The sequence below is a fragment of the Pipistrellus hanaki genome, assembly GCF_964339955.1.
Source record: "Pipistrellus hanaki genome assembly, chromosome: 3".
Taxonomy (NCBI): Eukaryota; Metazoa; Chordata; class Mammalia; order Chiroptera; family Vespertilionidae; genus Pipistrellus; species Pipistrellus hanaki.
This window is the reverse complement of record NC_140505.1, coordinates 103,257,700-103,284,363: the sequence shown is the minus strand read 5'-3', so window position 1 is coordinate 103,284,363 and position 26,664 is coordinate 103,257,700. Positions and strand designations below refer to the sequence as shown.

Genomic DNA, 26,664 nt, shown 5'->3' with positions numbered 1-26,664 from the left:
GAGGCTACCCAGCAGGGGCTATTGTGAGAACCACAGTCCTCTCCTTCTTGGAGCTGTAGGTTAAACTGCAACAGAGAGGGCCATTCATATGCAAAAGCCACTGCTTGGAGCTTGTTTATGTTTTAGGTTATGTGGGGCGCATTCTCAGGACAGATTCTCAGGGCATCACTAGGCTGGGGCATAGCCAAGAGCGATGGCTGCCCGTCCACTGCCTCTCCAAGCGCATTCCTGTGTCTTCCTGGGTCTCGAGCCCCCTGTACAGCAAACAAATATTCTTGCGCATAGATTTGCAAGCAAGCCACCCTTACTTTCCAACCTGATGGCAGACAGTCTAGCTTCTCCCCAGGAACTGGATTTCAGAGAGATTAGGAGCTTGTCTCTCTTCAGGTTAAAGAAAGCAACACCCACTGCCAGCCGGGATCCACCGCCAGCCCGTATCGCATCCATGCCCCCCTACCTCAGATTTTCAGCACTTGTGCCCTGAATTCTCCTCTTTCTCTTTCAGTCTAGTTGTAGGGCTTCCTTTCAGCCAGTTTTCCCTTGGGTTTTGGGTGATAGATGTTTGTTTTTTAGTTGTATTTTTGAAATCGTTGTGCATGGCAGCAGGTTAGGAGTGTTTACCTACACCGCCATCTTTGTTCTTTTTTCCTAATATTGTTGTATTGCTGTCAATCTCTCCCTTGATATTTTCCAGGAGTTTTTCTTTTGTTGTTTTTTTTTTTTTTTTTTTTTTTTTTTTTTTTTTGTATTTGGGTGCTCCTGTATTGGGTGCATATATGTTTAGCGGAGTTATTTCTTCTTGTTGGATTGCTCCCTTTAGTATTATGAAGTGGCCTTCCTTATCTCTTGTTATGTCCTTTACTTTGAGATCTAATTTGTCAGATATAAGTATTGCTACCCCAGCTTTTTTTCCATTTCCATCCACCTGGAAAACCTTTTTTTTCCCATCCCTTCACCCTCAGTCTGTGTGCGTCTTTTTTTCTGAGGTGACTTTCTTGTAGATAGCAGATATATGGTTCGTGTTTTCTTATCCAATACGTTACCCTATGTCTTTTTTTTTTTTTTTAATATATTTTATTGATTTTTTACAGAGAGGAAGGGAGAGAGATAGAGAGTTAGAAACATCAATGAGAGAGAGTCATTGATCAGCTGCCTCTTGCACACCCCCTAATGGGGATATGCCCACAATCAAGGTACATGTCCTTGACCGGAATCGAACCCGGGACCCTTCAGTCCCCAAGCTGACGCTCTATCTATTGAGCCAAATCGGTTTTGGCTACCCTATGTCTTTTGATTGGGGCATTTAATCCATTTACATTTAAAGTTATTATTGATAGGTACTTGTCACCTTTTTTATTCTTGACCCCTGTGTTCCTTCTTCGCTTCCTATTATTTATTTATTTATTTATTTATTTAATCATTTCTTGCATTGCTGGTTTGGTGGTAATAATAAACTCCCTTAGTACTTTTTTTTTTTTTTTTTTTTTGTCTGTGAAGCTCCTGATTTCACCTTCAATTTTGATTGATAGCCTTGCTGGGTACAGTATTCTTGGATTCAGACCCTACCTTTGCATGACTTTGTATTTGAAGCATGGGCCTGGAGGAGGCTTAGCCCCTGACTTACCTGTGTTTGGAGGATTGGCACCTCATTTGAGGTTTATGTGGTGTCTTGGTGCTGGAAGGCCTCCTCTGGGCCTCAGCCTTGGCCTGATCTCACCTTTGTTTTGGATCTGCATCTCCTCATCTCTTTATTAAAGACCTTAATGACCAGGTTAAGAAGGGTTTTTTTGAGGGGTTTATGGACCTGTGTGTATTTTTTTGAAGTTGGTGGTGTATGTCAGGGACAAACTAGGATATAAAATGGGTGTTCAGAAGAAGGGTTCCCTCTAGGGAGGAGGGGTCAAGGAGGTAAATTTCTGTAAGGCCTCCATAAGGTGGGAGAGGAAGAGAACTGGGTTTTCATCAGGGCCCTGAGTGACTTTATTAAGTTTGTCATAGTTGACTGCCTTATGGGCAGCCTTTTTGTGTCCAGCAATAAGGCAGATAATCATATGGCTACGGAGCTGGCATCCTGAAGAATTGCCCTGATAGTCCCATCTTGGGTCAGTTCAGGGGACTGTGTCAAAGCCACCCAGGTCATGTCTATGGAGGGCATCAGCATGGTCCTGAGTTGCTAGCCCAACTCCTTCTCCTCTGGGGTTAGAGAGGAGAACAGGAATGACATAGATGTCGTGCCAGGTAAGGTCATAGGACTGGGTCAGGTACTCAGATTCCTTAGTAAAAGAGGACAGTTGATGGAAAGAGACCCAAGATGACCCTCAATCTGTGTGAGGTTGGACATGGAAAATGGGATTTGTACCAGGACAGTACCCTTGGTCCTGGCCACCTCTCAGAGGGGAAGGACAGGGATTGGAGACTGGGCTGTCTGGGAATGAGTAAGAGGGGGCTTGGTAAAAAGGTCAAGGGGGTGGAAGACGTGGAGTCTGAGGACAGTGGGGAAGTAGGAGGAGGGACATAAAGAAGTGGGTTCCAAGAACCTGGAGGGGAATGGAGAATGGAGTGACTGGAAGGGTAAAAGGGAGACTCTGAGGGACTTAATGGGTTAGGGAAGGATGACCAGAGGCCTCAGGGTAGAAAGGTCTGGGGTCAGCAAAAGGGGTTTTGAGTATAGTAGTAGGTTTTGATGAGTAGAGCAAGTTTGACAGAGAGAAGTATATTTGAGGAGTATAAAGAAGGCCGGAATCTCTGACTACTTAACCATTGTAGTCTAAGAAATTGTCTAAGTCCTGAAAAATGTTAAGATCTCAGGGCAATGTGAATAATTTAGATTGTGGATAGGGCACTTTGGCCGGACCTCCGTGGAAAAGCTGAGTGTGTTTAGATTATGGTTGAGACATCCCAGAGTAGTGTTTTTTGGGGGAGATGGAAAAAAATTCCCCGTGGTGTAAATTAGCAAAAGGAGGTAAACAGTGAAGGGAGATGCAGGGAGCAAGACTAGAGGGAGTGCATTCCCACCAACTAGTCAGGCTTTGGAGAGAGAATGACAGTCTAATCCATGTGGTGGGTGTCCCCTGCAACTTGGAAGACTATGAGACCTGGTCCTGGGGCCAGAGCTAGACCAGATAGGATTTCTGGCCTAGTGCTCTGTCTTTGGTCTAAGAAGTGCAAATCAGATATCTGTAAGGGTGATCCAATTGTCACTTACTGGAGATGAAATGAGCAGGTGTTGGGTGTTGAAGTGTGGGGTCAGCAATGGGAAGAAGAGGGTCCCGATCTGGTGTCCTCCTTGGCTGGTTTGGGAGGGCCCATAAGGGTAGGAGGCCTAATCGAAGATGGCAATCATGTCACCCAAGTAGGATCTGGAGGTAAGCCCAGGTCAAGCTGCCACTGCCATCTGCTCTCTGAGTAGCAAACTTGGGGTGACCAAAGCCGGGGTGATGTCTCTCCATCCCCGTGGAACCCTCCTGGCTTTCAGCACCAAATGTTAGGGTCACCAAAGGAGGAATGTGTGAGGGCAAAAGGGGTAAAGAATTATGAATTTATGGATTGGTGCACTGGTGGGGTCCCTTTACCCTCTGGAAATCCAGGACCCCTCGAGGGATGTCAGACTCCCAGTTTCAGCCTGATCCCTCAGGCAAGGCTGAGGGACTCCACTGGTGCACAGATCCGAGCACCAAGCCTCTAGTATGCATATAAGATCATTGGTTAATCTCTTCCCGCCTTTCCTCCTCCCCGATTCCCTCTGAGATTCATCAGTCTGTTTCATGTTTCCATGCCTGTGCAATGAGCATCTGCCCACTTGTGGTCAGTGTGCATCATAGCTACCGGTCAAAAGGTCGGATGGTCACTTAGGCTTCTATATGCCTAAACTGGCAGTTGGACATCCCTCTCACAATCCAGGACTGCTAGCTCCTAACCGCTCACCTGCCTGTTCGCCTGCCTGTTTACCCCTAACCACTTCTGCCTGCCAGCCTGATAACCCCTAATCACTCCTCTGCTGGCCTGATTAACCCCTAACTGCTCCCCTGCTGGCCTGATCACCCCCAACTGCCCTCCCCTGCTGGCCCAGTAGCTCCCAACTGCCCTTCCTGAAGGTCTGATCTCGCCCCCAACCGCCCTCCTCTGCCAGCCAATTTGGTTCTGATTGGTTGGTTTCTATGCCAGTCAGCATCTCTGGGCCTATCTCCGGGCCTGATCATAGAGGTGGAGCTACTGAGCAGCCGCCCCTAGCTGCTGGTGAGTGGCTGAACTGCTTGCTGACCTCTGGGAGAGAGAGAGGCTTGGCTGCTAGCAAGGGAGAGAGAAGCAGGGTCTGGTCACTCTGCTTCTCTGTCCAGGCCTTGCCAGCAGCCACTGCCGATCAGCCCTGCCTCTCTCTCCGAGAGATCAGTAGTTCAGTCCACTTGCCTGCTCTGCATGCAGCCTGATGAACAGTTGAGCCTTCCGGTTGTTGTGGATGTGACGGACCCAGGGTTTTTATATATTCGGATAAACATATGTATCCATATAGAAAATGTATACATGTATAAACATTTAAAAAAGAAAATGGAGTTTTTAGTCTGAGAAATAGAAGAGCTTAAGAACTGACTTAAAAGTCTTCATTTGTATGAAGGAACTTCTTGAGAAGGGGCTAGCTGGTTGTTCTCTAGAACCATGGTGGTTAAGTAGGAAGAATGGGTTTTAATTAAAATAGAAGAAATTTAAAATGGTAATAGGAAGAATTCTCGGAAACCCTACTTCTTGAACACTGGAGTGTGCCGTCAATAGAAGGTGTGCATATTTCCTTCCTTGGTGTGGTCAAGGCATCAGAGGGCGTCCTCTCTCTGGGGGAACTGGATGTGTCCTGGCTGGTCTCATTGCCTAGGGAGAGGGCACACAGTATAGTGAGAGAGGAGGGAGACATTTGGCTTTCAGGGAAAGAAAACTCTAATTCCTCTTTTCGACTTCATCCACAAGGAAGAAAAGAGCTGCTCTGACAATACATAGCAACACACAGTGGCAGGGCATGGTGTGTGGATCCTTCCTGGACTGTCTCTTCGAGAATTCTCTCTTTCTTCTTCAGGCTGCTTCTGTTTAGACTTGTGAAGGCCCACAAGTCTAGGAAACAGAAGCAGATTCTTTTTCTTGAGAAGTTCTTGCTTCCATGAGTGTAGCGACAAAATACATTTTTTTGATATCCCTGCTGCTCTGCATTTTGCATTTGCTCTTTTTGTCTTCCTCCTAGGAGGTCTCTGGAAAGGGGGGAAAGGATTTACTGAGTGACCCGTTGTCATTTGGATTCTAAGGCTATTTATTAATAAATACTGATCATTTGCCACTTTTGTCCTTTGGGAATATATATCTCTAAAAGACATCAAAGATAGGAGTTAGCCCTGGCTGGTTTGGCTCAGTGGATAGAGTGGCAGCCTGTGGACTGAAGGGTCACAGGTTTGATTCCAGTCAAGGGCACATGCTTGGGTTGAGGGCTTAAGGCATCCGATCAATGATTCTCTCTTATCATTGATGAATCTATCTCTCTCTCTCCCTTCCTCTCTGAAATTATATATATATATATATATATATATATATATATATATATATATATCAATATATATTTTAAAAAGAGTTAGGATTTAGGTCAAATGCCATGCGAATCTTTCTAACTTCCCAAGGTCAGGGGAATTAACCATGGCAATCAACGAGATACCACAAGTGCAAGTGTGACATCCACACATCTATGCTGTGCTCTTCAAGGTGTGCAAATGAACCCATCTTAACCTACTATGAAGTTGTCAGGACAGTTTTGGTTATTAGAAGATAAACATTAAAACAGAAGCAACAACCCATTTCATGATGGGGTTGCAATAAATCAGGGTAGGACACTGCATCAGTCTGTGGTGGAAGGCAAACATACTACCTTTAACATATTTAGTTTTTTCTTAAACATTAAAAAAACCTCCATGTATTTTTTCTGTTCCAATCTAGTTGTAGAAATATATGTTGTTTTTTTTTTTTTTTTTTTTTTTTCCAATTTAAGTTAAAGTTGGGGTTTTGCTCAAGTCCCTTTCAGTTCTGCTTAGGTCCTGAAAGAGTTATTATTGATAAGAAATTTTACTTACTCCTTAGTGACCACGTTTTTGACAAACTCCTTGCCAGGAGTAACTAGCTGTAAGGTCATCCTCAGCACCTATGAAGACCCACTGAGAAAACGTCTCCCACTCTGAAGCTCAGCTCAACAATTTAGAAAGATTTCTTCTTCCTCAGCTCCCTGCTAAAGACTTATCAGAAAAAAAAATTTTTTTGAGGGCCCAGAATAGACAGGCAAGGAATCCTACATGAAGCTACAATCGCCAGCCTACAGTTGACAAAGCAAGTTGCCCCTCCTTACTGCATTTCCCCCAAGAAACTCCCGGGGAGAGAAGGCTGGCAGGGAGGAGTTGGGGAACATAGGGCCTTGTCTTCTCAGCACTGATCTTTGTGCTCAACTCTGTTCTTTTCCTTGTCAGTCTGTGAAGTTTATGTTACCTGAAACATAATGATCACAGCAGTAAATGCAGGGTCAGACTCTTACACAAATCTTTTTCACTCTGGGGTCAGAATTTTCTTCAGAAATTAAAAGGATTCAGGTGTGTTATCCCCTCGTACCCCTTATGGAACTGTGCTCAGGAGGAGGAAGCACAGTTTGAACATTAATTGACAGGTAAAAACAAAAATAGATCAAGTGACCTTGGACAAGTCACTTCACCTTTCAATGATTTTGTTTCTTTGCCAGAAGGTGTGAGTGTGTGTCGGTGTGTGTGTGTGTGTGTGTGTGTGTGGTAAGTGCTTCCAAGGGCTTTTACCGCTTTAATTTTGACAGGCTGTGGGGGCCGCGGGTGAGGAGTCCGCAGACCCAGACACCGGAGAAACAATATCCCTGCGGAGAACCTACTCAGACCGCACCAACCTGCACACGGAAGAACAGAAACGGCGAAAAGAAGCGAAATTATGGGTTCTGAACTGTTACTCACAGGAGACCCAGGCGCCCTGTGAGAAGTGACAGGCAAACACCAGACAGGCACCGAGAGAAAGGCGCCCCCGAAACCGCCAATCACACCCCACAACCCACCCCATCGCCTCCCCACCACCAAGACCGCAGCCCCGCGCACCGGTCCGGGTTCCTCCTCAGCCATCCCCAGTGATCCCGGCCCCGCGCCTTCTCCCGCCGCCGCCGGCGCCGGACCCGCCCCCGCCGCTCCCGGCCCGCAGGGCGGCTGCGGGGCTGGGGCGCCGCATTGGCCCGCCGCTGCCGCACCGCCGCGCAGCCGCCCCGCAGCCCGCGCGCTCCCCGCACCCTCCGGCCGCCAGCCCTGCGCCCCCGCCCGCGCGGCCTCCGACCCCCGGCCGGGGCTGCGACGCCCCCGAGTGGGGAGAGAAGCCCAGCGACCTCGCCAGGACACGGCCCTAAGATGTCCCCGCCGGGCAGGGCCAGGATCCGCGCGTCCGTGGGTGAGCCGGAGGGACGGGTGGGAGGGTCGCGGGGCGGGCCCGCTCCTTTGGGGGACGCCGCCCCGCCCTCCGCCGGCCCCCTCCCTCCCTGGGGCCCGCAGCCTCTGCAGCCTCCTCCGAGCTCCGCTCCGCCCTCACGGGCCGGGGCCGGCGCCGCGGTACCCAGAGGCCTGAGAAGCCCTCCGGGGCGGGGGGCGGGGGGCAGGGACCGGGCCCTGCCGAGTGCGCGGGGAGCGCGGCGCGCGCCCGTCCGCTCTGCTCCGCGGCGGCGGCCGGGCCCGGGAGGCGGCACCGCAGCGCCCGCTGTCCCGGGTGGTGGGCGCGGTGGGAGGACGGAGACCGTACCTCTCTCCCGGCGGCCGGCCTGTTGGTGCAGGAGTTTGCCTCCAGGCTCAGAGGGAGCCGGGAGGGTCAGTCACTGGAGTGTGTGTGGCTCCCGGGCCCTGAGCCTCCGCGTAGCAGCCGCACCCCCCGCGGGCACCGGGGCTGCAGGCGGCATCGCCGGGGCGTGGGGCCGCCTGTGCACCTGCTTCAGACAGCGCCCTACCACTCACGTCTGGCTTCTTTCCCCGCCTAAAAAAACACACAAAACATTTAGAACCAAAATTCTTGTTGAGTTGTATGCTATGTAATTATGATACAGGACAGGTTCCTCAGACCCTGAGGCAATGAAAAGTAGAAAGGGAGTTTAAAAAATAATTTAGATTCTTTCCATTTCAGGAAGGTTTGTAGGTAGATGTTTGATACGAGGAAGGTCCAGTGTTTGCAGTTTGGAGCTGGGGTTACCCGTCATCTTTTTGTTTCTTGTTTTGAGAAAACGGGCATGTAAGAACCAGTGATTTTACTATTTCTGTAGTTGGGTAACGTGAAAGGCAAACAGCTTATCAGATAATTTAGAGCAGTTTTTCTTAAATTTGAGTAATGTAAGGGCACCTTCAAATTCATTTTGAGGGCACTTCCACCGTGAAATTACCACAGGGCATATGCCATATGGGTTGAGACTGGACTGTGGAGAACCAGGGCTGAGCCCAGTGGGAGGGACAGCAGTAATCCAGGTGCCAGATGGTCCCCGTGGCAGTGCTGAGGTGGAAGGAGGGGGAGTGGATACATCCTCCATATGTTGGAAGGTGGAGCCAACAGCATTTGCTCGTGACTTGGATGAGGCTTAAGTAGAAAGGAGAATCTAAGCTGGCTGGGAGGTTTTTGGTCTGTGAAACGGGAGGAATGTCCTGGGATGGGGAAGACTGCAGAAAGAACAGGGCTCTCTTTTGTGAAGGAAAGTGGGAGGTGGTCAGGTTTTTGGTTTTGAACAGGTGAAGTGCATACTAGAGAGCCGAGTGGAGATGCTTAGTAGGGAAGCGGATGTCTGAGCCTAGAGTTCAGGGGTGTGTTATTCTAGACCAGAGAAAAAAATTCAAGAGTCCTCAGCGCCCCTAGCTGGTTTGGCTCAGTGGATAGAGCCTCAGCCTGTGGACTGAAGGGTCCCGGGTTTGATTCCAGTCAAGGGTACATGCCAGGTTGCAAGCTTGATCCCCAGTATGGAGGTATGTAGGAGGCAGCTGATCAATGATTCCCTCTCATCACTGATGTTTCTCTCGCTCTCTCTCCCTTCCTCTCTGAAATCAATAAAAATATATATTAAAAAAAAGAGTCCTCAGCAGACGGCTCCATGGGTGTGTGACTCCACATGCACAGGGCCCTCCTCATGGAAGAGGCTTACATTTGCTTTAATGATCAGCTGTTGCTATCTTGGAAGTCTTAATAAATTTTGGACAAGGGGCCTGCATTTTCTTTTTTTCTTAATATATATTTTTATTGATTTCAGAGAGGTAGAGAAATAGAAACATCAATGACAAGAGGGAATCATAGATTAGCTGCCTCCTACACACCCCATACTGAGGATTGAGCCCACACCCGGGGCATGTGCCCTGACCAGGAATTGAACCATGACCTTCTGATTCATAGGTCAACATTTAACTACTGAGCCCTCCTGGCTGGGCTGCATTTTCATTTTTCACTGGGTTCTGCAAATTATGTAACAGATGTGCCCAGAAAGAGAAGGTTCCTTGGGCAGGGTCCTGGGCATGCCAACATTTCATGGTCAGGCAGATTAGAGAAGTAGTAAAGGGGCTAGAGAATGGCCAGTGAGGTCAGTGGAGACCCTGAGAGGGTGCTCAGCACCTTGGGGTGGGCACATGTGCAGAAATAAGGACTGTTCGATTGTGCCCAGTGCTGCTGAGAGCTCCAGAAAGGTGAGGCCTGAGAACCGATTGTTCGACATTGCAATGTGGAGGTCACTGGTGACCTTGAAAAGAGAAGTTTTTGTATCATTATCGGGATGAATCTATAAAACAGTTTCCAGACAGACAAAGAGGACAGCTAATGGGAACAGCATGTCCAGAAAACTCTTTTGAGTATATTCTGTAGAAAAGGGGGAAGAGTAAATTGAGTGGTAGCTGGAGGAGGACGTGAGTTCCAGAGAGGTTGTTTTGTTCTAAGGCTAATACTGCATTCATATAGTCGATGGCATGAATGTCAAAGTAAGGGGTTTTTAGGGAGGGGGGGGAGACAGTGATCTGAGATCTCTGAGAAGCAGGGTTATCAGAGCAGAGCAATGAAGGACAGAAGTCCCGAGGTGGAGGATTTTGCTGATAGGCTGCAAATTCCAGAAGACAGAGAGGATGGGTTTAAAAGATGGGGTCTGTCAAGAATATTTATATACTTTACGAGGAAGAGGGAGGACCTGGATGGTGTGGGCTCCCTGAGATGACTCAGTGAACTTAGGCATAGGCCTCACAAGGTGCTTTTGAGGATAGAGGCAGTGAGGCTGTAAATGTCGCGAGGAGAGGTTGGCTGGATATGGGCGCTGGCCCAGAAGAATCCTGAACTCTGGAATCGCTTCTTTTCAGTTGACAGAGGTGTGGAGCTCGAAGTAGAGCCTTGCCTTCTGCAGAACTAGCACTCCAAGCTTTGGGCAGCTTCTTTGCCCAAGATGCAAAAATGTCTTGGCTCTTTTTGGTCCCTTTTCTTTCTTTCTTTCTTTCTTTCTTTCTTTCTTTCTTTCTTTCTTTCTTTCTTTCTTTCTTTCTTTCTCTCTCTCTCTCTCTCTCTCTCTCCCTCCCTCCCTCCCTCCCTCCCTCCCTCCCTCCCTTCCTTTCTTTCTTTCTTTCTTTCTTTCCTTTCTTCCTTCCTTCCTTCCTTCCTTCCTTCCTTCCTTCCTTCCTTCCTTCCTTCCTTCCTTCCTTTCTTCCTTCCTTCCCTCCTTCCTTCCATCTATATATTTGTACATAGGCTTTTGTGTTTGTTTGTTTTTCTTACAGGAAATAGGATTTTTTGATGAATGTGACTATGGAGAAGGCAGGGCTCGTCATTCGTCCTGGGGCCATGGATAGGGATGCATATGACCCTATAGCCATCTTGGATGAGTTGCTTTCCACATGTGTATTTTTAAAATATTGATTTCAGAGAGGAAGGGAGAGGGAGAGAGATAGAAATAGCAATGATGAGAGAGAATCATTGATCAGCTGCTTCCTGCATGCCCCCTTCTGGAGATCAAGCCTGCAACCTGGGCATGTGCCCTTGACTGGATGGAATAAAACCCGGGACCCTTCAGTCTGCAGGCTGATGCTCTAGTCACTGAGCCAAACTGGCTAGGGTTCACATGTATTTTTAAAGAGCCTTTTCTAAAACAAACAAACAAACAAACAGAAACAAAAACATCAGGATTTTGGTTACATTTTCTTTTAATTTATACATTAATTTGGGGACAATAGACAGGTTTTATATGTGTCTTCTTAACTACAAGTGTGGTATTTCTCATCATTTAATGTCTTTTGTTAAAGTGTCAATTTCTTTCCTGTGAGATTTCTATGATTTTAAAAGATTGATTTCAAGGTTATTATGTTTCCATAAGGAATGAGATTATTCAAATTTACATTTTTAATTGGTTGTTGATGATATCTAGGAAAGTTACTGGGTTTTTTAATGATTGTATATCCAATAACCTGGTGAACTGCCTTATAAATTTTGGTAGTTTATAGATTCCCTTAATTTTGTGTGTGTAGCAAATAATCTCATTATCAGTAAATAATAAGTTTGTTTCTTCCTTTATCACTGTTATATCTCTTATTTTTTTCTTATTTTCTTAAGTTTGCTGACACTACTGTTGATAAAAGTTTGACCAGAAGTGTTTTGCTCTTAGAAGCGGAGGTAATGCTTCCAGAATTTCATGGGGATTCTGATATTTACTATTGAGTTTGGTAGCTGATCTGTATTAAGTAACAAAGTTCTCTTCTATTCCCACCCAGTACATCATTAAGGGCAGAGGCTCATTTTCTGTGTACCTTGAGATAATCACAAGGGACTAGGAAAATACTTTAAGATTCCCAGATGGTTGTGGGCTCTCTCCCTTTTGTCTCTGGGTCTTTGTGTTCATTAAAAGTGAATCATGGTACAATGGGAGGATATGGACACATATGTAATACCTTAATCAAGGAAAAAAATTGAAAAAAAGAAAGTAGAAAACCTAAAAAAAAAAAAAAGTGAATCATGGTGTACCTATCAGGATGGCTATAATAAAAAATGGTGGCAAGTATGAAGAGAAACTGGATCACTTATAGATTGTTGCTGGGTATGTAAAATGGTACAGCAACTCAGGAAAAATGTTTGGTCATTTCTTATAAAGCTAAACATGCAACAACCATTTGCCAGAGCAATTGTCCTCTTGGCATTTATTCCTGAGAAATAGAATAATATTTATACAAAAACTGTACATCAATATTCATGGCAACTGTAATTGTAATAGCCAAAAATTAAATGTTCTTCATTGGCTTGATGACTAAACAAAATGTGGTGCATCCACACTGTGGAATACTATTCAGCAAGAGAAAGGAACCAGCTACTGGTATAAACAACACCTTGGATGGATTTTCAGGGAATTGCACCCAGTGAAAAAATCCCAGTCCCAAAAAGTTAAAGGATGTCTGATCTCATTTTTATGTCATTCATGAAATGACAAAATTATAAAAATGGATAATGGATTAGTGGTTGCCAAAAATGAAGGCAGGTGTGGAGGTGAGAGGGATAAAAGAGCAACCTGATAAAAGGGATCCTTGTGGTGATGGAAATGTTTTATATCTTGATTTATCCAATTTCATTTTTGCAAAATGTTACCACTGAGGGAAACTGGGGAAAGGATATATATATATAGTAACTCCTATGAATCGAAAATAATCTAAAAATAGTTTACCTTTTCATCAAAAGAAAATAATTATATAATATACATTTGAGTTATATTATTATAGTTTCAGTGTACACTGCCTATTTCTATAACACAGTAGAGCCTCTTTATTTAAGAAGTTTAGTGCTTGGCATGTTACCTCCTGCTTGATATGGCCTGTAGGGTCTAGAGAGCAGGGTGAACCTACACAGTAGTTTACTCCCTTAACATTCTGCTTCTCATTTTTTACAAACTAGTAATAGAAGGGTCAAAGATCACAGTGTGCTTCACGATTAGATGCTGAAATGCATACTATTTAGTAAACATAATTCTGGGATTATTATTTTTTGCCTATGAGATATATCACTTAACTGGATATTCAATTTTACTTTTGTCAGTTTTAACATTCCCCAAAGTTCTATTCTGTGCCAGTGTGCCTCAGACATTTTCCCAGGGAATGGAGTTCTTACACTAATGTGGTGGGGAGTGCCTCCTGCCTTTATGGAGAGTCTAGTCTGATCAAGACGGAGCCTTTCAGTAGTACGGGAGATGGAGTAGAAAAAGAGTTGTGGATTTTAACAAATAAATATTGAGTGCTCTCTGTGTGCCAGGCACTGCTCCTGGTGCTAGAGATAGAGAGCGGAGCACGTGTGCTGTCATAGAGCTTATGGTCTGTGCTTGGTTCCAGCACACGCCCTGTGCTGATGCTTATGAATAGGGAGAATAGGGAAGGGAAGTGGAGGAGTGTGTGTATGGGTAGGGTAGTGAGTACTGAAAGGGAGGAGGAGCTGTTTTATATGGACTACGTCAGCAGTGGTATCTAGGGTGGAAGCTTCCAGTACCTCTCTTATTGAATTCATGGATTTGGCTAAATGATAAAAGATTAGCAGTGAAGAACAGGCAGGCAGTAACTGCACAGACCAAATCCAGAAACCTCCCTAGAGTTCTTCAATTCTACACTCATCCATCTATTTCTTCTGCCTTTTCATGTTCATCAGAGGTGTTGTGTTTTGTTTACATAAGGTTCCCATGTGGACTTAGTTTTCCGATAACAATCTGTCCCATGTGTCACAGGGAGAAGGAGGAGAATTGGGGTAGCTGAAAGTATGAAGAGCTGTAATGTTAGAATGTAAGGGCTAGATGGTACCTCAGAGATGATTGAGTCCCCTCATTTCACAGGTGAGAAAAATGATTCAGAAATGTTCCTTTCATGCTGTTTAATTTCCTTCAGGGCCAGCTAATTCCCAAGGTCACTGTGCTTTCTACTATCTCCAGCCTGCTTAATTCAGTATTCATACTTAAGTTGAGAAGAACAGTTCATTCATTGTTTATTGTTTTCTGTTCCTCAAATGGAAGTAAATAAAGAACTGGCCTAATTTCCTTCATTTTCTGTACTATTTATCCTGTGCTACTCAGTAAATAAAGATTTGACTTAACTCTGTCATGAATTATTTTGGAACTTGGTTTAATGGTCTAGATTATGTTTCGAAGTTTATTTGAGGTAGTTGTATGTGTAGGGGTTGAAACAACAGGCTTTAGGGTTAGAATTGGATTCAAAATTTGATACTGTCATTTGCTACCTATGACATTAAAAGCTTCCTTTACTTCTGTTACAGATGAGGATGAAAGTGAATTTTGTACCTCATGGGGTTGTTATGATTTCTGAGTAATCCTATGTAATAAAGAGGTGATATGCAAATTGACCATCACTCTAACACACAAGATGGCCAACTCATGTGTATACAAGATGGCTGCCATACAATGGCTGGCAGGGGAGGGCAATTGTGGCTATTAGGCCAGCAGGGGAGGGCAGTTGGGGGGACCAGGTCTGTAGAGGAGGGCAGTTGTGGGGGACCAGCCCTGCAGGGGAGGGCAGTTGGGGGCAACTAGGCTGACAGGGGAGGGAAATTAGGATGGCAGAGGAGGGCAGTTAAGGGCAATCAGGCTGGCAGGGGAGCAGTTAGACATCAATCAGGCAGGGGAGTGGTTAGTGGGTGATCAGAAGCGAATAGGAGCAATCAGGCAGTCCTTTAGGTGAGCAGTTGGGAGCCAGCAGTCCTGGATTGTAAGAGGGATCCCAGATTGCGATGGTGCAGGCTGGGCTGAGGGACATTCCTGCCCCCCACCCCCACCCCCGTGCATGAATTTCATGCACTGGGCTTCTAGTAATGTGTATAAGAGAACTTTAAAGATGGGTATCTATCTGCCCTCCCCTGTATGGCTGGTCCCCCCCAATTGCCCTCCCTTGCAGGCCTGGAATTAATTATTTAATACATCAAGAGAACTTTATGATATAGTCAATATTGGCAATATGACATATTTCTCATGTTTTTTTTTCCCTTTTTACATTTATTGGTGTGTCACTGGTTAACAAAATTATACAGGTTTTAGGTATATAATTTTACAACATGTTTATCTGTACACTGTACTGTGCATCCACCATTCCAAGTCAAGTCTGTCCATCACCATTTATCCACCCCTGTCATCAACCAAGGCCAACTCCTCCACCTAGATACTTATTGTGCATAGCAGCAGAATTGGCAAAAACTTCAGTTGCCATCTTTTCACCCTCTAAATCTAGCAATGAAAGTCTACCTAGGACATGGCTACTACGTATGGAGAATTATTATTGGAGAATTTACTTGTACTTTTAGTGTCATTATCCAGGTGTATGATTGCCCACCAAGCACTCTGATTATAGAGTTCATCCTCTCATGTCTCTGAAGGTTATCACCTTCTATTAAAAGTGGTCCTGCCTTAAAAAAAAATAGTCCTGCCTTCAAGGCCATTTTCTACCCTACAGGTGGCCAATAAACACCTCAGTTGATGGCTTCAATTGTTTAATAATTGATTTTACTTTTCCAGTGGATGTTTTATCTCAAAACCTGATCTGATAGAGTTGCCAGTTAGACGAATAAATTAAAATTATTCTCTAAGAGGTTTTCAAACATTTATGGAAGGCTGTGTATAAGCTTCTTTAAATATGGGTGTCTACCTTTCCTCCTTGGAATTTTACATGTTCTAAATATAACTTCTGGTCAATACCACACTGAATACAAGAGGTTACTTACATCCATTTAGGCCGGTAAAAGTGCTCAGAGCGAATGTTAACAACCATTAAGGAAGGCTAAAAATAAAAGTGATCTCATTTCTATGCCTGGGAGTTTCTCCCCATCATCATCAAGGGCAGGCACAGAAACAGGACTAGGAGAGGGCCCTTACCTAGACAGAGCAGTGCTGAAATGGTATATTCAGTTGCACATGCAAAATACCTTGATGGCACAAAAGGCCACAGTCACATCTGCATGGCCACCTGGGTCTACCTGCACAGATATGTTCACAAGAATGCATGAATAAAACACTGTTTATTCATCAGCAACGACCATGGAAGGCTCACTGGGCCAACACATTATATTACCAATGTGTGTGTGTGTGTGTGTGTGTGTGTGTGTGTGTGTGTGTGTACATGTGCATATATTTTTTTATCTGTGAAATTCTCTTGCTCTGACAGTTCACATCTTACCTTGCTCATTGCTTCTCTGTAAAGTTCCAGAATCTGATGTAGCCTTAAATTTCATCCTAAAACGTGATTTAATCTTAGAGGTTTTACATCTGCAAGTGTTTTCCATTCTTTTGTAAACTTATCCAAATAATAAGCAAATGTCACATTTCAGACATGTCAGTGAAGTGTTTTCTATCTCTGGAGATGCCATGTTAGCCACAAGAGCACTGAGATCCCAGGATTACCATAAATATTTTAAGCACATTACTGACACTGACCCTCTCGGAAACTAGGGTAAGCAAGCCCTACATGGAGTAAGTACTCTATTCTGACATTTGGAATCTCACTCCAGTCACTGAGTTCAAAGATGGTTGCTTCCTACCCCCCAGGCCTTAAAGATATCTTCATGTCATGGAGAAGGTCACTCATGTTCAAAGGGAGAAGCAGTGTGCTGGCTGATGATATATTCAGGTTAGTGCACCACAGGATCAGGCCTCTTATCAACTATTTTTATTTTTTTATTTTATTTTATTTTTTAAAAAATATATTTTATTGATTTTTTTACAGAGAAGAAAGGAGAGAGAGAGAGAGAGTTAGAAACACCGATGAGAGAGAATCATTGATCAGCTGCCTCTTGCACACCCCCCACTGGGTATGTGCCCGCAACCAAGGTACATGCCCTTGACCGGAATCGAACCCGGGACCTTTCAGTCCACAGGCTGATGCTCTATCCACTGAGCCAAACCGGTTTCGGCCTTATCAACTATTTTTAGCCACACAACGATTTTCCCTATTTAAAACGCATTTCTATTTCCTTTTCTGTCTTCTAATGCACTGAGGAAACATAACTTTGGTTTTAAAACTACAAGAATTTTTTATTTTTGAACTCCCAAAGAGTTACTGTGGCAGACAAACTAAGTGACCTGTCTGTGCCCTGCAATCTCCGGACTCAGCAGTTGAGTCCCGCCTGCCAGGTTGCTAGGACCATAAGGTGACTGTTGTCTCTGTTGTGTTCCTTGCTCACATCCTACACAACCCTTCCCCACTTTACCAGTGCTGTTCATTTGTGCTGGTAAGAATAATAGAACAGACTTTCTGGGTACTCCCTAAGTTCATATTCATGTTGACCCTCCTTGATTCTTGGAAATACTTTTATTCAACTCTAACTTTCCCACTATCTGACTTCTTGATGTTAGGGTTCAGGCAAATTTTCTGGAAGGGTAGACTCCACTGTGGGCCAGTGATTGAGAAGGCACCGCAGGTAAAAATAAATTGGGCTGGGTGTGAACAGTGAAGACCAGTGAAGATTGTAAATGAAGTGCACAGTTAGGGGCTATATCAGCTGAGGTATATAATGAGGGCAGAGAGACTGGATGAGTTGGAATCAAGGAGCTGTAGACATGGAAACCAGGGCGGTTGGGGGTTGACCTAGCAGCTCTTCCTGGTGAGCGGCAAGTGGAAAAGTGATATTTCCATCTCTCCTGTCCGATATATGCCCTTCAGAGAGCCCAGGACACTTTGTACAGAGTAGGCAATACTTTCTAGAGTCTGACATTGTCCAAATTGAAGGTGACTCTCTAAATCTATGCTGTCCAATATGATGACCAACATCTGTATGTGTGTTGTGTACGGACTGAGCTGTGCTGGGTCACATGCACATGGGAGTTTGAAGATTTATTACAAAAAAGGAGTGTAAAACACCTCATTACGGTTTTATGTTTAATACATATTGAAATAATATTTTGGCTATGTCAGGTTAAATAAACTACCTTTTAAAATAATTTTATGTTTCTTTTTACTTTTTTAAGTGTAACTAATAGAAAAGTTAAAACTGTGTAGTGGCTTGCATTATATATATCTCATACAAACATTTTTTTTGTTGGACTGTTCGTGGAATTCCAGACTTTTAGAAATAAAAATTATCTGGCAACCTAGCACCCTCATTTCTCGGTGAGGAAACCAAGGCTAGGACAGTCCAACTCCAGGACTTGCCCAGGGTTGCAGGGAGAGTGACAGAGATGAGAGCCATGTCTTTAGACTCCTCCAGTATTCCTCTCAGAGTTATTTTGTCTTCCTCTTCCACTGAGTGAAAATCTCCCTTGGGCACAACCTAGGGAGAATTTTGAAAATGAACTGTGTCATGGTACTGTGAACTTATATTTCTTTGAACCTAACTCTCTATTATAATAAAATCTATTTGCCTGAGTCTTTGACTGTTTTCAGATATTATCAGTCAGTGTTTGCAGAGAGGATCTTCAAATATTATGCTCTTGCAGTGCATGATTATATTAACTTTTAAACAAGTGCTGTACAGTCAGGGGGAACAGCTGGCAAATCTTATTGGCCCATTGAACAGCCTCTTTACATCCAGTGGGCATCTCAGTATCCATTTTCTCTCCCCAGAGGCTGGTTATTAATTGTTTAGTTTTTCTTTGAAAGAAACACATTTTAAAAATTTCCTCTCTTAGCATATACTTTCTCCATAATGTATTACTTTTTAAAATATGTATCCCAGAAAAACAAAGGAAGTAAATACAAAAGAAAAAAAAAATTCAAGGAAGCAGTGTTTAAACCCCATTAGCCAACTACTGCCACTGAGTCTTATTGAAAAGATAAAGTAGATTTTATTACCAGTGGATGAAGCTAGACTTTTTATATTGTTTACAACTCTGAGTTTTTAGGAAATTCTTTTAAACTACATTGGTAAAATTAGCCGAAACTGGTTTGGCTCAGTGGATAGAGCGTCGGCCTGAGGAATGAAAGATCCCAGGTTCGATTCTGAGCAAGGGCATGTACCTTGGTTGTGGGCACATTCCCAGTAGGGGATGTGCAAGAGGCAGCTGATCGATGATTCTCTCTCATCGATGTTTCTAACTCTCTATCCCTCTCTCTTCCTCTCTGTAAAAAAAATCAATAAAATATATTAAAAATAAAAACTACATTGGTAAAATTATGAGCTGTGGTGATAAATGCAGTTAGTGATACTTATGTCATGATTAATGGTCTGATACCTTGTATCAGTGGTGTGTGGTTACTGTGCTTAGGGATATGATTTGACTTTATCTCTGAGTCTGTATAATGCAGAGCTATGTTGTCTGTAGTCTGTGATATATCTCGGTGGAGGTCTTTGCTTTATGAGCAATGCTGTGGATTATGACTAAAGTGCCCAGGGTGAGAAAGGTATTTTGTAATTCTAAGTCTCACATGGGTGTAATGAAATGTTGACAAGATGCACCAGGGCAATGCCAGCAATATTATGCTGAGGCAACGTCTTAGATATGATGATGTCTATGTTAATTCTGAATTCAGTGCTGTGGTGTCACACTGTAAGGTCAGCACTATAGGGTCGCACTGTCACAAATGTAGAATGACGTATATCTACCATTACAGTGTCATTTTCTCTGCTCTAAAAATCCTTTGTGCTCTGTCTGTCCATCACCTCTTATCCCCCCAATCCTTGATCTTTTTACTATCTGCATAGTTTTTCTTTTTGTAGTATATCATTTGGTTGGAATCATACAGAATGCAGCCTTTTTAGGTTGGCTTCTTTTGCTTAGTGATATGCATATAAGGTTCTTCCATGTCTTTTTGTGGATTGATAGTTCATTAAAAAAATTTCTGAATAATGTTCTATTGTCTAGATGTACCACAGTTTATTTATTCATTAGCCTGTTGAAGGAAATTTTGGTTGAGTTAAAGTTTTGGCAATTATGTATAAAACTTCTATATAAATCCACGTGTAGGCTTTTGTATGGACATTAGTTTTCAACTTCTTTGGGTAAATACCAAAACATATTATTTCTGGATCCTTTGGTAAGAGCATATTTAATTTCATAAGAAACTGCCAAACTTCCAAAGTGGCTTGGAAATTTGATTTCCCATGAACAGTGAATGAGAGTTCCTGTTGTTCCACATTCTCACCAGCATTTGGTGTTGCCAGTGTTTTGGATTTTATTCATTCAACTAGAGGCCTGGTGCACAAATTTGTGCACCAGGGGTCCGTTGGCCTGGCCCATGGGATTGGGCCAAAACTGGCTCTCTGACATCCCCTGGGGGTCCTGATTGTGAGAGGGTGCAGGCCAGGCCGAGGGACCCTACTGGTGCATGATCAGGGCCGGGGAGGTATGCGGGAGGTTGACCAACCGGGGCATGTCTGGCACATCCCTCTCAGTACTCATTGGCCAGACCTCAGCAGCAAACTAACCTACCTGTCAGAATGTCTGCCCCTGGTGGCCAGTGCATGTCATAGTGAGTGGTTGAGCGGCATATTACATTAGCACATTATCCTTTGGTTTAATGGCTGACCAGATGATTAAACACTTAGCATATTAGACTTTTATTATATAGGATAGGTGGGTAATGATATCTCATTTTAATTTTCAATTTCCTAATGACATATGATGTGGAGCATCTTTTCATATGTGTATTTGCCATCTGTAGATCCTTTTTCCATTTGTAAATCAAGTTGTTTGTTTCTTTGTTGTTGAGTTCTAGGAGTTCCTTGTATGTTTTAGATACAGGTTGTTTATCAGATATCTGTTTTGCCAATGTTTTCTCCCAGTCAGTGGCTTTTTATTCTCTAAGAGTCTTTTACAGAGCACAAGTTTTCAATTTTAACAAAATCCACATTATCAATATTTTCTTTCATGGATGATGCTGTTGGTGTTTTAGATTTTCTTTGATAATATTTTACCTTAGCTTTTTAAAATTTGTACATGCAAATTTATTCTTCTATTGTAGATAGGCTATAAATACATATATTACTTACATTTTCCTAACAATGGCTAGAATTAAACAGTATATATCCTTTTCCTTAGATATAAAACCTTGGCACAGTTTTACTTCCTCCCTCCCTCTCTTCCTTGAAATTGCCTGGATTGGTTTCAGAAAGTAGTTAGCAGGCACTTACTAATTTCTTGTTGGAGTAGATCCCCTAGGGCCTCAAGTGACCATCTGTGAGTAGTAAACGGATTCTTTGTGTCCCAGAAAGTGTGTTTATGTCATCCTCACAATTAACAATGGTTTTGCTGATGCAGAGTTCTAGACTCAAAATTCCTCTCCTTCAGCACTTTAAGGATTCTCCTTCATTATTTTCTTGTACCCAGATTTGCTGATAAGAATCACTGTCACTCTGATTCTTGTTCCTTTGCAGCTAAGCTATTTTTCTTTTTTATTAGTTTTTAATGGTGCTCTCAAATTTCAATACTAGATGGTCTAAGTATTTTTCCTGACTAGTTAAATGCTCAGCAGAGAGGCCCCATCAATGAGAACTTTATTTTTAGGGGGAAACTCTCTTATCTTACTTTGCCAAGTATTGCCTCCCAGGGTTCTTCTTCTTCCTGCCCACACATGCCATTAGTCTGCTGTGGCACTTCAGTCTCTGCTCTGAGGTCCCTTAATTCTATACTTTTCATCTCCTTATGCTCCATTTTGGGAGAATTGCTTAGTGTTGTCTTCTAGTTCAGTAATTCACTCTTCAGCTTTGTTTTTCTTTTCTCCTTAGTTTTTAATATTTATTGACTTTTTATTTCAACAATTACATATTCTATTTCCAAATCTCTATTTTTTTTTTTTAAATCATAGCCTAGCATTGCTTCATGCTTTGAAAGCTCATTTCCTGGGGGAGACATCTCAAAGTCTTCTTCTGATTGTTTTATTATTTGAGTGTGAGGTCTATTTGCTTTCTCCTTTTCCAGGTGTTCATGCACCTTGAGTACCTTGTTACTCCAAAACTCTATTTATTTATTTATTTATTTATTATTTTATTTTAAGTTGAGAGTCCCTGGAATGGGCCAAGCAAAGCTTCAGGGACCTTGCACACCATTTCCAATGAGGGCAGGGCTGGTGGATGCTGGCAGGCGGCCCACTCGATGGCTGGTCTGCAGAGCAGGACTGCTCCTCATTTATTTCACGCAAACAGCTGTGTCCCAAGAACAGGTAGCGCTCTCTTAAGGAAAACTGGTGGTCTTTCAATTTCCAAGGGGCCAGCATTTTAGTGGGTTAACCCTCACGAGGCATTGTAGGGCACCATGTTAATCATGTGAGCTGTTTATCCTGCTCTTTCCTTCCTTGGCTTAAATGCATCCATGCTGGTTGAGGAAGGAAAGCTAACCAGAGCCCATCCTCTAGCTTCATTTTATTTGTGCTGTAGGTTAAGCTGACTCCAGGCCTGTGTCTAGTCAGGGCACAACCTAGATGCCTCTACTCAGGCCTGCTTTTGAGTTTCGACTCTGGCACCTCCTAGCTGAGTGTCCTTGGGGAATCTCTCTGCTCTGCTCTCCTCATCTATAAAGTGTAGGTGATAATACTACCTACCTCAGTGGTTACTGAGAAACCCAAAATAGGTAACATAGAGGGTGGGGCAAAAGGAAATTTACAGTTGTGAATACTCAAAGCACAGAGTTTATTCTTATATTATTATTTTAAAAAATGTTATTTTCCATACAAACAATTGTAATCCTCCTTTCACCCCACCCTGAATATGAGGCACTTAACACTACCTGTAACTTAGGATTACTTATGAATTATTATAAAATTAATAGTGAAAACAATGACTATACATATATTACAATTATTTCAAGAATAATATTCTAGGGATGTAGAATCCCAACCCTCCTCCATTTTATTTTGTCTAATTCTCCCCATACAATATGAATTCTAACTATCCTATCTAATAAAAGAGTAATATGCAGATTGACCATCACTCCAACACACAAAATGGCTGCCCCCATGTTGTCAAAGATCCTGCCCCCATGTGGACACAAGATGGCCAGCAGGAGAGGGCAATTGGGAGGGACCAGGCCTGCAAGGGAGGGCAGTTAAGGGCGATCAACCCTTCAGGGGAGGGCAGTTAGGGGTGGCCAGGCCGGCAGAGGAGGGAAGTTGGGGGTAAACAGGCTGGCAGGGGAGCAGTTAGAAATCAAACAAAGAGAACAGGCTCATTCTGTGCTTGGAACCAATGCACTAAATAACCTGAGAAAACCTCACTGAGGGGTTCCTGCCTCGAAAGCTGTTGAGGGTTTCTCAGGCACTGGTGAGCAACCATAAACCTCAAATTGCGTGCTTTAGCAGGAATTGAAAGAGTGCAAACAGGTCTGAGTGGCAGAATCTCAGTAGACATCCTTCACGTCTTAAACTTTTCTTTTCCCCTTTTTGTTTATACATATTCATTTCTAAACACTTCTGTTTTTTTTTTTTTTTTTAATAATATGTTTTTATTGGTTTCAGAGAGGAAAGGAGAGGGAGAGAGAGATAGAAACATCAATGATGAGAGAGAATCACTGATGGGCTGCCTCCTGCATGCTCCATACTGGGGATTGAGTTCATAACCTGGTCATGTGCCCTGACTGGGAATTGAACTGTGACCTCCTGGTTCATAGGTCGATGCTCAACCATTGAACCATGCTAGCTGGACTGCTTCTGCTTTTGTAGGTCATTCTGAGGTGGGTTGCAAGTCATAGTCCCCTCTCAGGTTAGCGTTAGCACTTTTCCACTTTGGGAGGGGGAAGCCATTGCAGTTTCCTAATTGTGCATGTGTGTGTGTGAGAGGGGTCCTCATTGTTCCTCATCCACCTCAACTCAGCTCACATTCCCCATTTCAGTACTCCATCTTGAAGTATCCCACTTCTGGGAACAGATTTTGTCTTCATTGGTGTTTATTAGTCAGTTTGGGCTGCTCTGACAAAATCCCATAGACTGTTTGGATGGGACAATAGACATTTATTTGTCATAGTTCCCACTTGGTGCAGAAGGAGAGGCCTCTGGTCTCCCTTCTTCTCATAAGGATACTAATCTCATCATCTGGGGCCCACCCTCATGACCTCATATAAAACCAAATCACCTCCCAAAGGCCCCACCTCCAAATACCATCATCTGGGGAGCCAGGTTGTGTGTGGGGGGAGGGGCACAAAACATTTAGAGCATAGCAGTTGGGAGGGAATCTTTTTTTACAACCTCCTGGAATTTTCCTTTATAATTAGTCATTGTACTTCCAGATATAGATTGTCTAATCGTCACCACTGAAGGCTGTAGGGCCATGAGAACAGCCTAGTCTCCTCTGCTTCATTATTGGGTCCCTGGTGTTTGACATGTAGTAGCTGCTCAATAAACATTGTTGACTGAAATTTCTGAACTAAAAGTCCTGGAAATACAAATTTGAATGTAACTTGGTTCTTGTTCTTGAGGAACTTAGGAGAGGAGCAAGATATTTATAGGATTCTTTCTGTACAATATGATAAATTTTATTAAAGGATAAGGGTGAGGTTGAGATGTGACAAGGCGAAGAGTATCATTCTAACTGGGGTGAGAATGATCACGAAAACTCACAAGATAAAGTAATGCTATTATAAAGAGTTTTAATTGAAGTAATGAATGAAAAGAAGTAAGGCATGGGACAGGTGTTATAACCCCCAGGGTTGTCCCCATTTGCATCAATATTATAATAAAACACTATTACTGTTATTAGTCTTTACCTCTGCTTGAAAAGTTTGCTATAGTTTACAACAATAGTCACCACATGCCAATCTGTAGACTGGCCAAGTCACAGAGAGACAGGCCAGGCCGGGGCTCTCTAATCTGCCTGTTTAACCAGCTCCCTCCCCTTACCCTGGGAACCCCTGGTGCCGAGCAGTGGTTCTCAGACTGAAGCAAGCACCAGAGGCCATGGGAGGTGTGTTAAAATGAAGATGGCTTGGCCCTCCCTTCAGAGGTTCAGATTTAGTAGGTCTGGGGTGGAGCTGAGATTTTGTATTTCTAACAAACCCACCTGTGCTGCTGTTGCTGCTGGTCTGTGAGCGCATCTGCAGACTCACCGGCATATAACGTCACTGCTGATTTCTTGGCGTTTCTGAGGAACAGTGATCTACACACATGACTTACCCAGATAACTACAGCGTATCTCTCCAAATGCCAGGCCTTTATTTCTTTAAATCATGTTTAAAAAAACAAACAAACAAACACTTTCTAAAATGAATTCTACATTTCTTCACTTCTTAAACAGAGGATTTTGAACATCATCACACCCTCCCTTGATGACACAGGATCATTATAATGAATATCATTCTGGTTCTGTTCAGTGGCCCACAGAGGTGGGAGTGGGGATCTTTGAGCTGGTCAGCACCAGCCAGCAGACAGCACAGGTTCCTGTCCTCAAGGCTCAGAAGAGGCCTGGGGCCTCCTGTGCTCCTGCCTGCACTTCCACTAGTGCAGTGTTTCCCAAACTTTTGACATATGTGTACCTTCTATAATTTTTGTAACTCTGAGTACCCCTTGTACTCATGAGAACGTAGAATTAGGCGCAGCTAAGCACGGTGCAGTGCATATCCCCACCAAACTCCGGTGCAATGCGTACCCCCACCAAACTCTTCCCGTACCCCTGGGGGTACGCGTACCACACTTTGGGAAACACTGCACTAGTGGGACACTAACCTTGCAGTCACTAGTTCATAGGGAGGCCCTCAGGGTTTGGGGAGGGGTCCAAGGAGGCCACTTCTCTGAAGGGCCACTTAGGGGCCTGGATCAGTGGTGTTTTACCAATTGGTACTGAAGTATTTTAGCATTTCAACAACAGTAAGTCCACAAAATTCATATCAACCTTAAATACATGTTGGTTCTGTGACTGCCCAGTTCAATAATGGGTAGCTTTTATTGTTTAACTAGAGGCCCAGTGCACAAAATTCGTGCATGGGTATGTGTGTGTGTCCCTCAGCACAGCTTGCACTGTCTCCAATCTGGGACCCCTTGAGGGATGTCTAACTGCCTGTTTAGACCTGGTGGGATCGGGCATAAACAGCAGTCAGACATCCCTCTCACAATTCAGGACTGCTGGCTCCTAACTACTCGCCTGCCTGCCTATCTGATTGCCCTTAACCGCTTCTGCCTGCCAGCCTGATCATCCACTAACCAGTCCCCTGCCAGCCTGATCAATGCCTAACTGCTCCTTGCCAGCCAGATTGCCCCTAACTGCCCTTTCCTGTAGGCCTGATCACCCTTAACTGCCCTCCCTTGCCTGCCTGATCACCCCTAACTGTCCTCCCTTGTCAGCCTGATCACCCCCAACTGCGCTTCCCTGTTGGCCTGGTTCCCTTCAACCACCCTCCCCTGCTGGCCATCTTTTGGCGGCCATCTTGTGTCCACATGGGGCGGCCATCTTGTGTGTTGGAGTGATGGTCCATTTGCATATTACTCTTTATTAGCTAGGATGTTTTTTTCTCCTTATTATCAAGTCCTCATCTATCATTAATTGTTAATTTTTACTCATTCATTGAACAATTGCCGAGCACTTTGGGTTTCTACAAAGGTGAATTGGCATACAGTGAATGTGCAGCCCAGCTGGGAAATTACACAGGGTTCTTACCTTCTGTTGGTAAAATTTGAATGCATTCTTGCCCTTCTGATATTGCAGAATAGTGAAGTTAAAAATGAAAAAATATGCAAAAACCTTTTCAAATGGTTGTGTTACGCAAATAAAAGAGATTAT

At 43.8% G+C, this 26,664-nt stretch overlaps 1 protein-coding gene across 4 annotated transcripts in view; it reads left to right on the top strand.

The window, feature by feature from the left end:
- The first annotated feature begins 7,340 nt into the window (after positions 1-7,340).
- ATP8A2 (ATPase phospholipid transporting 8A2) overlaps positions 7,341-26,664 on the top strand; it is a 563,643-nt gene continuing 544,319 nt past the window's right edge. For all 4 annotated transcript variants that reach the window (XM_084878763.1, XM_084878761.1, XM_084878762.1 and 1 more), the window contains exon 1: positions 7,341-7,467. In XM_084878763.1, the coding sequence (XP_084734889.1) occupies positions 7,428-7,467 (40 nt within the window). In that variant the 5' untranslated portion in view covers positions 7,341-7,427. The remainder of the gene's footprint in view (positions 7,468-26,664) is intronic.